Consider the following 14,596-nt stretch of genomic DNA (forward strand, 5'->3'; position numbering starts at 1 on the left):
ATAGTCTCTCCAGCTGGCTGTGGAAACATTTAATTTACTCACGTTCTCAAGAGTGGTAGTAACTTAAAACTCTTTTGCTGTAGAGCTCTTTCATTGTTTTGTTGCTGAATTACCTCACAGGTACTTCTCAACCAGCTTCGAGCTGTTTTTGATCAGATCATTGAGCTCCAGAATGCCCAAGATTCCATGTACAGAGCTGCTTTGGAAGAGTTGCAACTGAGGTTACAGTTTGAAGAGAGGAAGAAACAGCGGGAGCTTGAGGTACAGTAAGGACATTACTAAAACATGAAAATGAATTGAGGCAGATATATTTCTCTTTTGATATCTATATGGAATTTTTTGATGTCATCTACAGCTATGACAGAAGTGAAAAATGTATCAATACAAACATAAAAGTCATCGTCAATAGCTAGTGTATTCAAACAAAATCCCTGACTGACACTTTTAATTTCTGTCTTGCCCAAAGCCTCTAGGTAAATAGATTTTTGTAGTGGTCTTTAAAGGACAAGAAGCTTAGGGCTGTGAAGGAAATGGCATAATCTTGAATATTCTGAACCTTCTTGCAAAGGATGCCATAGCTGCATGCCTGCTTCCATGCTGCCAGTCCATGGGATGTGCAGTGCGGGTGGGAGACTCGCTTTGCTCATCTCAGTTTTCTTTAGTAATGGCGGTCTTTCTGTGAAGAACACGAGAACAATGTTAGTAACACACCTAGAATATTCTCATTTACTATACAACCACCAAGGGGATGGATGGTTTTAGTATTAGAAGTTCCACGTTTGTCTTTCTTTGACCATGTTTGGTTTGTGTGAACACGATGGCTCAGCCAGGCAGAAGGTGGGTCCAGTTAGCTGTCATGTGACACTTGACTTCTTAATCATTTTGTCTATGAAGGGCAAATGGGGTGTAACTGCATCAGAAGAAGAAGAAGAGAACAAGAGGATGAAAGAATTTCAAGACTCAATACCCAAAATGTGCTCACAGCTGCGAATACTCACTCACTTTTACCAGGTACTCCTTAGATATTCTTTTTTTTTTTTTTTTTTAATATGGACAATAAGTTAGGTAGAAAGAGGGGACACAGCACTGTGTGCCACAGCAGCCCTTCAGGGTTAGAGCCCGGGTCAACTGAAACCCAGAACCTTCCCCCTAACCCTTCTCTTGGCTTTCACACATGAGAAATTCTTGATGTGGTGTAGTATGATTTTTAACTACTCTCATGTATCACTTTTGGCAAACCTGAAGTTAGGCCTTTTTTATGATGTTGATTCTGAGTTTGACTTAAAGCTGTAGGGTCTGCTTGTTGTCGGTATTTCCTATATCTTTATTAATTAATATCTGTAAACACACATTTAAATGTAGCAAAAATGTAAGTATGCATTGTTTCCCTAGGTAAATAAATGAACTTGAAGTGATTTTGCTGGGCTGTTACCCAAATTTTCATTTTTAGCTTGTAAGAGTAAGCTAGGTTCTTAATAGCAGTTGTAGTCATGACTAGCACCTGTACAAGCCTGTGCACGGCATTTTCCAGCCCTTCTATCTTGATGGTTTCCACCCAATTCATTTCTGTATTGACTATAGCTTTGCCAAGCTATAGCTGTCCTGAATGAAGTGCTGCGTTGTCAGAAGAGTTAGTTCACGTGGAATTTTGGAGGAAAACAGAACAGTACACCCTGGTTAGAAATACTGATGGCTTTTGTTGACAGCTGCAGAGATCCAGAGCTTTGATATGAGGACTTCAAATCTGGGAAGAATTTGCCTCCTGTGTCCAAATACTGCATTTCTCCCTCCCAGCAAAAATGGAACTGACTACCTTAAGAGGTGTAGGCTGGGAATAGATTGTAGTTTATGTGCTCAGTGGGACTACTACAAGTTGGCAACATAGCTTTTATCTGCTTGGACTGTAGCAGACCCCGCTACAGCCCTTCCATGTATTTTTCATGCAGGACCTTCCTGGCCAGCCTTGGTCATCTTTGGAAGTAATCGGGTAGTAAATGGGATGTGCCTAATTCTAGGCATGTTTGCACTAGTATTTAGTGGAGATCAGGAATAAGCTCTTGCAGTGAGTTGTCCCAGTCCCCCAGTCGTGTCCCAGTCGTGTGCTCTCCTGCGTGCTGTGGAACTCCTGCAGCCCCTTGGCTAGAAGAGTGCCTCTAGCTTCCTGAGTGCAAGTCCCAAGTAAAAGCCACTTCAAATATCTAGCCTAGCCCTACTCTGTAGGTTCTTTGCTGTTCTGTGGTGCTCCTTGGTAGGCACAGAATACATCAAATGTGTATTTTTAAACAAGCAGTGGTTTAATGCTGGTCTGGCTTGCATCGTACCTGCAACACGGTTGCCTCTTTGAACAGGTTGGGTCCTGAATGGTCTCCCAAAAATGGTGGGGCAGCCCTGAGGGCAGGGGCACAGCCCCTGCAGCCCAGAAGCCTTAGGACAGGCTGGAGAGTCCCATCTGGTTAAGTGGAGTGGTCTGTTTGAAAGCATGAAGTGTGTATGCCAGAAGTTTGAAAATAAAACAAAGTTACAGGCTTTTTGTAGAAAGAATGAATCCTGCATAACTTGATTGCTAAAATTTGAGTAAAATGTCTTGTGCTTGCCATTTCCCGGCTTCCCTCTGCCTCCTTGCCAGGCTTGGACACCACCTGGCATGCCTGTGCAAAACACACCACTGATGTCGTCTTTGGTTTTTCTTTCTCATTCAGGGAATCGTCCAGCAGTTCTTGGTCTTGTTGACAACCAGTTCTGATGAAAGCCTTCGATTTCTTAGCTTTAGACTGGACTTCAATGAACATTATAAAGCAAGAGAACCAAGGCTTCGTATGTCTTTGGGCACTAGAGGCAGACGGAGCTCACACATGTGAAACAACTGCTAAGGACTGCACCTCGGTATCCGAAGGATGTTGAACCTCTTGTTGGACAAGGCAATCAGTGTTGACATAATAAAACCAAATCGTGCGTGATAGGTGTCCACCATTTCTGCAGACAACATGTTTTCAGTCATGTGATCGTGTGACACTATATAGCAGAGAGCAAAAAAGTAGTTGTTTTTTTTACACTAACGTTTATAGAATTATCAGAGTAAATGGGCTTATCGAACCTCTTTGAATCATCCTTAGGTCATCCTTTTAAACAAATGCCAATTTTATTTGAGGCTTTGTAAGCTCTCTCCACTAACTTATATTTGTGTTGAGGAAATCACTTCTTTTGTTTTAGAAGGCATCATTTCCTTTTTTAACAAGAAAATAAGAAGGTTATTTTTTCTATATGTAATTGTTCTATTTGAAAAGAGCTTTTGTTAAAGCCAACAGATCAGGACACAGACCTAATGTCCTCGTTAAGAAGCTATCCAGCATTTCATTATGCTGATTTTCAGTTTTGTGATGTGTTTGACTGTGTAAGAAACTTTGTATCTGGAGACATAGACTTATATTTAATTTTTTCTTTGTTTTCAAGGTTTACAATTTGAAATAAAAAAAAAAATCTAATAGGTAAATTTTGTGGTTCCTGTACAGGAGAAAGCTATAGAAGCAGAGCCAGGAGTGAATCTATTGCACAGAAGATCTAACGCAGAACGGAAGTTAAAGCCTCAGTACAATAAAAGGAAAGTGTCAGTTAAGATTGAAGGGATTCAAATAATTGATGTTCAAAATCTGATGTGTAGAAGCAAACTGAATTGGGTAATGTTGACTTCATTCTCTTCCCTTGCCTATTTTTTCATTGTAAATATTTATATATTGCTGTCCAGATGCTGGGGAGAGGAGGGGTTGTTCTTTTGCAAAGTTGTCATTCTATCAGGTCATTTATTATGTTTCACAAGTACAAGCTTAGAAAAATAAAAACACAACTATCTTTCAAACATGTGTTTTGCTTTTTGTAATTGACAGATTATGATTCTTTGACAGGGTAAGAAAGGAGCACCTTCCAGTCAGGAGTGTATTTGCCTCCGGATTCCTACCCACTACAATCTCTTGGTACTAGTATTATCTGTACTTACAGTTATGTGCAATTTGTTAATGAGTAGTTCCCCTCAGGTGAAACAAATCTGTGGCCTTTTTTGTTCAAATCCTCGGGAAGCGGAGGCAATAGCCAGGCTATTCAGGCACGGCTGGATATGGTGACAAGGACGGTGAACTCCTGTGGGAATGATGCATAAAACTTGCACTCCAGATCTGTCAGGTTTGCCTTCCAGGATTCTGATGCTGGTGGAAGCAGTGCCCCCCAGAATATTATAATGCACGCCTTGGGGTTCTTGGCTTTTGTTAAATGAAACATAAAACCCTGTGCCCCTTAAAGAACCTATCAGTGCACTTAGATTCATGGGAGTACTTGCGGGCAGCATTTCAGCCGTAAGAAAATACGGACCCTGAAGCAAGTGATAATCGGTGTGCCAGAGGAAAGCTGGAGGATTCAGAGCTCGGCATCAAGTCACGAGTTGCTTTACAGGTAGGAATACTCTGTTTTGGTGTGTGTGTGTGGTGGGAGTGTAGTATTCTTACAAAATCTGAAAGAGCTAAGAAGCTTATGGGACTGGGTTTTGACCAATACCTTTCTCCTACCAAAAACCACTCAAAAATTTATCTGCATTGACACTCTTTTCCCCATTTCCTTGAGGGACATGTTACATGACCCTGTACATCATTAGACAATGCACAGGCCAGAGATGCAGCATAAATGTCAGAACTAGAGGACAAGTTCTAGAGGAAGGTTTAGTCCCCTTTGCTGCTAAAATTATTCCAGCAGGACTCAGAAAACCCTATGGTATCTACCAGGCTGGGAGCCATCATTTTGGGGTGATTCCACAGAAATCCATTGGTTGGGAAGACTCATCAGCACTGCTGGTGTTGCCCTCTCTACCAGCCACACTGAGGGGAAGGAACACTTTGAACACAAGGCACAGAATACCTGGGCCAGCAGGGACAGGGTGTGATTGTGCTTCTCCCACCTGCCCTTGTCCTCCCTGCTCCTTTGTGGGTGGAGTCACCCACATTTTGCCCCATAACCAAGCAGCATTAACATTTCTTTCAATTTGCAGTTTATTTCAGATCCTGCAGTTGAAACTCATCCATGGTGGAGTAATAACCACACTAGAGGAAGTCAGTAGTCCCCTTTTTGTGTAAAACGGAGCAATGAAAAAGACATTATGGACAACAAAATTTATGAACCTTCTAAACATATTTTGGCCCTCTACTCTTATGGCCAGATTCATATCGAGAATGGATCAGAAGTTGAACAGTACCTACTTCCAGTCCTCCTTGGGACTTGGAAAGAACTATATTAACGGGATTATTCGTGAAACAGGACTCAAACTTTCATCTTTTTTATTTTCTTGTAACTGATCCTCCTTGAGCACACTTTTTCCAGAGGACTTATTACTATATAGGCAAGATTTCAGTTCAATTAATGAGAGACTATGAAATTATGGCTATTCTTTGGTGGCATATTTTCAGCAATTGAGTTAATACTGTGATAATAAACTACATAAAGAGCAAAGACTTCAAAGTGGAGTAGAAAATTGAATCAGAATGTCCCAAGCTGGAAGGGACCCATAAGGATCATCGAGTCCAACTCCTGGCACCACACAGGTCTACCCAAAAATTCAGACCATGTAACTAAGTGCACAGTCCAAACTCTTCTTGAACTCTGACAGGCTTGGTCCCTGGGGAGCCTGTTGCAGTGTGTGACAACCCTCTCAGTGAAGAACCTCTTCCTGATATCCAGCCTGAACCTCCCCTATCACAGCTTGACACAAGTCCTATCATTTGTGACTAAAGAGAATAGATTGGCCCCTGCCCCTCCACTCCCCTCAAGAGGAAGCTGTAGACTGTGATGAGGTCTCCCCTCAGCCTCCTCTTTTCCAGGCAATTCCAATTGAGACCCGATGCATGTATAATTCAGATGGGCTATGGAACCAGCTCTGCAGGGAAATACTCGAAGTAGATGGAAGCATTTCCTGAGAGCTTCAATTTCTTGGGCAATAGCACCATCTTTTCATAAATCTGCATTGGCATTGCATGTACCTGGGGAAGAGTCCTCACCATGCTCTGTGCGCATCTGGCTGGCAGATGGAGATGACCCTTCTGAATGCCTGCAGGGAATGAGTGGAACAGCACTCTTGTCTCTTCTTCAGCAGCCCAAAGCTGCCAGAACGAGCAGGGACCCCGGGACAGCCAGCTCCACAGCTGCACAGTGCTCTGCAGTTTTGTCAGCACCAGTACCTGTGGGAAATGAGGCAGTCTCGCGTGTTTGTGAGTTCTTGCAAATTCTTGGGGGCACAGACTGATGCAAGACTAGCCATGTGCATAGCTGTCAGCAGCTCCCACTGCTCTTGTGCGTGGCAGAGCATCAGCAGGAACCAGTCTTTTCTATCCCACGTGAGCAAATGATGGACTTTAAATATGTATTCTGTGAAGTGAGTGAAGAGTGACTGCTTGCCTTGCGGTCCCACAGAGGCTGAGGGAGTGGAGCAAGCTGAGAGGCAGGGTAAGCAGGCTTCTGCCAAAATGCAAGACATGCACAGCCTCCTAGTGCATATCTTGAGCAGAAAAGTTCCCTTCCATGTTGTGATAGGCTTCATGAGAGAAGAACTGCTGGTAATGGAAGGGGGTGATGGAAGAATATGGGATTCATGCATAGGTGGAGATACCCACAGCAGCAGAAGGGCAACACTGAGCTTTTGAGAGGAAGAAAGTATCAAAAACCAAATATTTAAGGTTTTCAGGAAATAGACAACGTGTCCCTGGGATGCTCAGAAAGATGAAGAGTGGTATCCAACTGCTGGAAAAAGTTGTCATTACCTCTTTTGGTAGGCTTCAGCAGCAGCAGCTGCACAGGAGCCAGGTGACCTCCTGGGTGTGACCTGGCAGCTCTCAAAGGAAGGGACTATTCATTAGTTACTCTTGTGATTAAAAAGAGTAAAAAATCTTCAAAATCTGGATCTCACGGAGAAGAATTAGAGTCAGCAGTAGCAGCAACATCTGCAACCAAAGGAAGAAGAGAACGGCTCTTGTGCAATACTCCAGTAAACCTCCTCATCTCTGCGTAGCAGGGAACCCAGTTCAAACATGCAGTTAATGCCCGGCACTTGTTTCACCTTGCCACTCACAAGCATCTGGCAGTGGGTTTCTACATATTGGCACAGAACCAACCATATGTGGAGCTGCTGGGGGAAAGGACTCCCAGGAACTCACACAAGCTGTAAGCTCAGCTCCAACCAGCCACTGCCAATGCAGCCAGCACTGGAAGGAACATGAGGTTGGAGTGGCCGGTGTGTCTCAGCTCTCCTGATTCATGCATAGCTTTTTGGCGCCTCTGAGCATGAGCTGAGAACTTATTAAAGTACATTCCACATGAAGGCAAGACCAAACATCAGGGCTTAGTCTACAAAGTGAGGAAAGACTGACTTTACCTCAGGGATAGATCGGAAGCTCAGGAAAACGGCAATGCCAAGATACAGAGGCTGCAGTCAGAACTGTAAGCAAATACAAAATGCTTTCTTTCCACGTAGCGTGAGGCTTCTCCATCAGGGGACAGCAGAGACTGGCCAAGGATCATGCAATGCTGTGGGAGCCACATGTCAGTTCAGCTTCTGCCAGGTGCAGAGGGGCCTGTGTGAGCTGTGGCCAGGGCAGATCTCCACGGCAGATTTCCAAGGACATTAGCAGCTCACCCTTAGGATTCTCTGGAGGCTCAGGACCAGCATCCAGTGGAGAAGCGGAATAAACACTGCCAACATGAGCACCTGGGTCGGAATACAAAGGAGAAAAGCTTTCATGCCATGTTGCAGTATACTTCATCAGAGGGGATCAGCAGTGACTGGAGGAGGATGGTGGAATCCACACACAGGTCCAGAATCCTTCAGCCTATGGAGGAGCCTGGGTAAGGTGTGGCCTGGGACCTGGCAGCTCCCCAAATGTTGCCTCGAGGCCATAGGCACCAGCCCTTCAAGGACCAGCTGGTTGGGCAGACACACTGCTTACTTATGGGGAGCACATCCTTGTGGCCCTAAGCTGGAATCCAGGGAGAAGCCATACAGCCACTGCCCTGGCCCTGTGACAGCCCTGCCGGGCCCACAGGGCTTCGGCCTCCCACCTGCCCTGCAGCCATGGTGCCAGAGCCTCTCTTGCTGCCCACCCTACCTGGGCACAGTGCTGTCCAAGTCACAGCCTGGGTGTTTCTGGCACATGGGACCACCAGGAGGAGGAGGAGATGGAGACATCAGGTGGGGCTGGAAGCGCTGCCTGCTTTCCCCATGCTGCCTCTTGCCAGTGGCCAGCACCCATCTTGTACTCTTGAGGCCACAAGTGCAGAGCATGACTTCATGGAGCCTTCACAGGGTGCCTCCTGTGGGGCAGGTTTGCTGCATGGCCCCATGAAGGAACCGACTTGTCCTAACCCCTTGCCTTACCCACTGGTTTGAACTCTCTTCACACCAGGGCTGTCCTCTCCATTCAGTCAGGGGCGCTTGGCAGGGAAGGTGTCTGCTGTTATTAATAAGTTTGTTAGCCATAATAAGTATATTCGCTTATTATTGATAAGTGTGTTGAACCTATAATACCGATGTCTTTGCTAATTTATTACTGATTTTGCTACCTATAATTGCCTTTCAACTATGTCTAATTGCTGCTCCCATTAATTAGTGCCATATCTTTAGTATGTGTTACATATGTAAATGCTTTCTGGTAATATCCATAATACCTCATTATCTTTCTATCCATGTTTGTTTTATTAATGAATAAATCAGTCTACTTGCTGGTGGTGATTTGTAGTGATCTGTAATAAACAGAAATCTTTAGCAAACCAAGTCCCTGTGTCCTTCTGTATTATGGAATCCCCGAGGAGTGGCTGACGTGCCAGAGAGTCCTACTGCCACACAGAGAGACCTGGACCAGCTGTAGAAATGGGCTGATGCGGTTCAATGGCCTCATGCACTTCATGGAGAGAAGTACAACGTCTAGCATCTGGGGAGGAGCAACAATGCTGCAGGCTGACATGCCAGAAAGCAGCTTTGCAGAAAAGGCCCTGGGGTTCTTATTGGACACCTGGCTGAATGTTAGAAAGGAATGTGCCCTCATGGCAGCCAACAGCCTCCTGAGGTACATAGGGCCTGCTTCCCAGCAGGCCAAGGAAGGTGATCCCTCTTGGACTCTGTTCAGCTCTGGTGAGGCCACATCTGGAGTGCTGTGTCCAGTTCTGGGCTCCCCAGTACAAGAGAGACATGGAGTCACTGGAAAAAATCCAATGATGGGCCATGACAATGATGGAGGGCCTGGAGCACCTCTCCTGTGAGGAGAGGCTGAGAGCTGGGACTGCTCAGCCTGGGGAAGAGGAAGCTCAGGGAGATCTCATCCATGTCTGTAAATACCCGAGGGGAGGCTGCAGAGACGACGGAGCCAGGCTCTTGTCAGAGGTGCCTGGTGCCAGGACCAGGGGCCCTGGGCACAAGCTGGCCCCCAGGAGGCTCCCCCTGAGCCCCAGGCAGCACTCCTGTGCTGTGCGGGTGAGGAGCCCTGGCACAGGCTGCCCAGAGAGGCCGTGGGGTCTCCTCCTTGGAGGCCTTCAAAAGCCGCCTGGAGATGGGCCTGGGCAGCCTGCGCTGGGTGGCTGCTGGAGCAGGGCTTGGGGCTGGTGGCCTCCAGAGGGCCCTGACAGCATCAGCCATTCCGTGAGTCTGAGTCCAGCTGAGCCCATGCTCCATCTCTAGTCAACACCAACAGCTGAGGGCCCCTGCTGTCCTATGGGGCACAAATTTCACTTCACACTCTTCTTACATCAGTTGGAAATACCTCCTACACAGCAGAGATGCTGCTTGCTCTTACCTATACACAGCCAGACTTGTGCCGTATCACCACAAAGGTGAATAAAGCAAATGTGCCAAGGCCACTTGGTCTATGAGGAAAAGTGCTCCTGTGGCTAACCCAAGCAAAATAGAACTGCTGGCATATCCAGAAACCTTCTGACATGGTATTCTCGACATGTGTTGCTGTCCTCACACTCATGTGCACAGTCACACACCTTTGTTTGCACCACCACCCTCACAGTCTTACACATGCTTACATTTTCCCCACTGTTACTGCATGTGGGCACAAACGATACTGCCAGGGGAAGCCTGAATGGTATCAAAAGGGACTTACAGAGCTCTGGGGGCTGTACTCAAGGGCATGGGGGCCCAGGTGGTGTTCTCAGTCTTGCTGGTGAGGAGAAAGGATGTGAGAAGAAGGGCGATGACAGGACAGGTCAATAACTGGCTGCAGAACTGGTGTTGGTGGCCAAGTCTGAGGAGCAGCATCTGCTTGGCAGATATAGGATCCACCTCACTACATGGGGCAAAGTCCTTTTTGCCCATAGGATGGGGTGGCTGACCTCCTAAGGAGGGCCTTAAACTAGGAATGAGCAGGGAGTGAGAGAGTAGCCAGCAGCCCTGAGAGGGAGCAACAGAGTTGCTGAACAAAGGACAAGGGGTGAGGTGATACAGAGGGATCACGAAATCAGCAAAATGGGGCAGTATCCATTTCCTGCTAGCATGCTTTTCAATTCAAGAAAAGGCATTAAATAAATAAATAAATAAAAACACCACCACCGAAAAATAGCAGTAAGTGGGACCAGAGCCTGTTCAGTTATTGAAGAAGTGTGCAAGACTGTAGCATACTGAAAACTTGCTTGGAATTGAATTCTCCCCATATTCTTTATTTAGTGTTTGAGGTATGATATATGCCAGTGTGCCTGTTGTGTCAGTCATTCTATATAATGAAAATGATGGATATACAACGTGTGCCTGTGGTAGAATGGAGGATAGAAATGGGAATGTTCCTATAAATGTTTGAGATGTGTTAGAAGATCCTGAGGCAGGGCTGATTTATACGCTTGTCAGAATGGCATAAAAGGAAGAAAAAATGAAGTCCTTTATCAAAATGGTGGCACTAAATATTATTTCCTGTGAGGTATTTAATATGTGGAAGAGATTCTTGTGTAAATTTCTCAATAAGAGATGCTAGTATGGTATATTGATTAGTACTCATTAGTTTGAAAAAGCAGAATGTAAGGAACTAGCACTGCCTCACAAGTCCTCACAAGGTATTTAAAGTTGAGAGAAGTGAAGGCCTGCACGTGTCTTGGAAATGTAAAGCAGGGAGCTGAGTCATTACACTGGATTGGAAAATGCAGCATGAATCTGAATTCAGAATGAGTTCATTTTCTCTAATGCAGAAGTTAACCTGAATGTTCAAAATACATTAGAGGCAAAACATAGCTTCAGCATTCCAACTAGCTCTGCATAGTCTTGTGTGGTTTACCCCTGCATCAGTAAGTATTCTAAGGGGAATGAAAACAGTTAAAATGTCAAAAACGCACACACACACAAGATTTTTAAGGCACCAGAAATGTTGATCCTGTAACAGCCAGCTCAGATTAGCCAAACATTATCTCCTGCTGTTTGTAGTTCTCATTCGGGAGGTTAATGGGGTCACCAAAAGCCTGACACTGTTGCAGAAAGCAGAAAGTGTCAGCATCAGGCTCTGGTGAGCTAAGTGAAAGGGTTGTAGGGTCTGTGAGGGGCATCTTCTGGCCAAATTCAGTAGGAGCTGCCTCAGCTGCATCAAAATTCTCTACAAAGGCCATTATTTTATCATTATTTAGTTATATATTTGCAATCCTTTAAATATAATCTGTGTATTAAAAGTTGTGCTATAATTCTCTCTGTTTCAGAGGGAATGAAGTCAATAATCACTTTCAAAGCCTTTTTCGAAATGATCATGTTGATGTCATGCTTCATACTGTGACTGAAAACCACCCAGCAAGAACTAAAACATTGTGTTGGTTTCCTACTAGAAGTTTCATCACAGAATTACCACCTGTGTATCCTTACCAAGCTATTCCAGAGCAATATGAGGTTTAACCTTTCCAAGACTACCAGCTGGAAGTACAGTGCTAATTGGCAACATGTTTTGCTAGAAAGCCTCATTATCTTCCTCAGGTTATCTTCTTCATATATGTTTTTCTATGGAAAAATAAATAAATAAATAAGAATATTTTCATAAGGAAAAAAAAAAAGATATATTTTTTCCCTGATCCATCTGAGGAGTATTCTTGATTCTTGACTGACTCATGAAGACTTTATTTTACAAGCTTTTGAGAAGTAATCTTGTATTGCCAGAAGATGGTGTGCTTCTACCACATCATGCTGCAGCCAGGACGAGGAACGGATTCCGTCTGAAGATGGGCTCTCCTGATAACATAAGCAATAATTAAGGTGAAGTTAGTTAAGGTGAAACCAAAAGGAGTTTTTGGTTAAAAAACAAAACAAAACAACAAAACAAAACAAAAACAAGCACTCAAAAACCTCAGTTCATACCTATTTGTAATATGTGCATGCCTTTATCTATTTTCAGGCAAATTCTGCGTCTTATTTCAATGAACTTGTATATATAGTCATTTTATCAAAAGACATTCATAAAATAATATTATTAAAATATATACTAAATTAGTATAGGTTTGCACCTCAGTATCATTTAGTTTCCTTTTCCTTTATGCAGACTTTGTTGAAAGTTTGATATTAAAGCTGTCTTAGGTGTGAAACTATTTATTCTATAAAATGTGCAAATATTTGCTTTCTGTGCAACAGCAGTAAAAAAAATGAAAACTTTTCATCCAAATTGTTCTGGCTACTAGCAAATGCTGCAGTCTTAAAAAAGAAACAGTTTTCAAACCCAGCAGAGCTACACCTTTACGGTATACTCATCTTCCTTCCTTCCTTCCTTCCTTCCTTCCTTCCTTCCTTCCTTCCTTCCGTCCGTCCGTCCTTCCGTCCTTCCGTCCTTCCGTCCTCCATCTATCCATGGGAGGTCATTCATAGACTGACAAGGGATAAAAAAAAACTTTAATTTTAGGCCTTTCTGATGACATTTTTAAAAGTGGTTAAAGCACTCTTAATAACGGGCCTAATTTATAAGGCTTATCTTATTCTTTGGCTGTTGAGCTGGTGAAGTGCAGTGTAGCAGATGGCATCATGAGGGCTATTAATTCTGGATGTAAGTGGTTGAAGTAGATCTCTTCATGGATTTAGACATTTTATAACATAGATCTCAGGTTTATGCATTTAGAAGGAGAAAACAGCAGAACAAGCGTTACCATTTCATGGCTTCTAGTCACTGGAAACTCCAAGCACAAAGAGCATACGGGTGATGCAGCATCAACAAAGAGCATGCTTTATTGGAAATGTATGCTTTGTCCTCTGTAAAAAGCTGATTTGGTTGCCCAGCATGGTTGTTTCTCCGTTTTTCTTGGAGGTAATGTCAGGGTTGCTGGGGCGTGTATGCTGAGCAGAGAAGCGCAGGACATTGACTGATTTACTACAAAAAGCTGACTAGCTCTGTAGGATGTGAAGAAAGGGGGTTGGGTGCATTTATTTTGATTATCAGATATCTGCAAATCTTAAAATGAAGAATAGGATAAAGTTTTCCATTGGCTGCAGAGGCTGAGACTAAAGCAAAATAATTCTTCATTAAACAGACTAAGTTAAAATACAGACTTTTTTTTTTTTTTTTTTTTTTTTTTTTTTTTTCCTACAGATTTTTCAATACTGGCTTTAAAAGCACTTCAGCTTCACCGGGAAGGATTATTAAGACTTCAGGACAGCCAAACCCCGACAGCCCTGCAGTTTATTGGAGAACTGATACTGCTGATGTTGCAAGACCAACTTGATATCATTCCAGCTTTTGCCATTGGAATTGTGTGGTGTCTGTCAGCAGAAGAAGCTGTGACAAGTCTTGTGTCTGGGATGGCACAAATGAAGCCGGTGAAGGGAATTAAATACTCATACAGCACCCTATCTATTTCAAGGATAGGAACTATAGTGACAAAAAGCAGTGTTTATACTGCAGCCAACTGAAGAGTGGGACAATGCAAGTGTGTGTCATGTTTTGAATGTCAGAGACATGAAACAGAATAATAAACTTAGGTTGTCAAAGAGAAAGAAAATTGAAAGAACCCTTTGAAAATTGGAAAGAATTGGAAATCTGACAAACCAGCTTTAAATCTTAATCAGTACCACAGTGATTTAAATCTTTTACAGTTTCTCAGCCTGTAGCAATAATACATGGTCCTTTCCATAGCAAATGGAAATTTGCTGAAGTTTACTTTTCTAGGTATGCATTTAGAGGCAGATCACTGACTGATGCCTGAAAACCACTGCAGCATATTATTGGCAGTGTAGGTACTACATGGTTCTTCAGGAAAAATACAGAAAGCAAGTGTATATTCAATCCCGAGAAGGTTTAATACATACAGATGGATCCACTCTGTCTTTTCCACTAAGACTCAGTTCACCCTGCAGTGCCTTGGGCTAGCTGAATCTGAGTCACTTCTAAATAAAACACACGTTCACGTGTGTTGCTTTGCCCAAACCAGTAAGCCCTCTTCAGAGGATTCTCTTTGAAAGCCCTCTTGGCTTGTTTTTCTTGTGGCCAGAACAAACTCTGAACTGTCTGCAAAAAGCAAGATGGATGCATAGTTAATTAGCATTTTGGAAAAAGTTCTTCGTTTAACACAAATCAGAAAGTTATCTGTCTGTAACAGAGAGGTGGGGACTCTATTTATTCAAATATAC

The 14,596-nt window shown here is 43.7% G+C and overlaps 1 protein-coding gene across 2 annotated transcripts in view; it reads left to right on the plus strand.

The window, feature by feature from the left end:
* Window positions 1-3,853, plus strand: part of TUBGCP3 (tubulin gamma complex associated protein 3) — a 52,628-nt gene extending 48,775 nt beyond the window's left edge. For both annotated transcript variants that reach the window (XM_035317901.1, XM_035317891.1), the window contains exons 20-22: window positions 121-261; window positions 895-1,011; window positions 2,700-3,853. In XM_035317901.1, the coding sequence (XP_035173792.1) occupies window positions 121-261; window positions 895-1,011; window positions 2,700-2,858 (417 nt within the window). In that variant the 3' untranslated portion in view covers window positions 2,859-3,853. The remainder of the gene's footprint in view (window positions 1-120; window positions 262-894; window positions 1,012-2,699) is intronic.
* Window positions 3,854-14,596: the final 10,743 nt, after the last annotated feature.

The sequence above is a fragment of the Oxyura jamaicensis genome, chromosome 1, assembly GCF_011077185.1.
Source record: "Oxyura jamaicensis isolate SHBP4307 breed ruddy duck chromosome 1, BPBGC_Ojam_1.0, whole genome shotgun sequence".
Lineage (NCBI taxonomy): Eukaryota > Metazoa > Chordata > Aves > Anseriformes > Anatidae > Oxyura > Oxyura jamaicensis.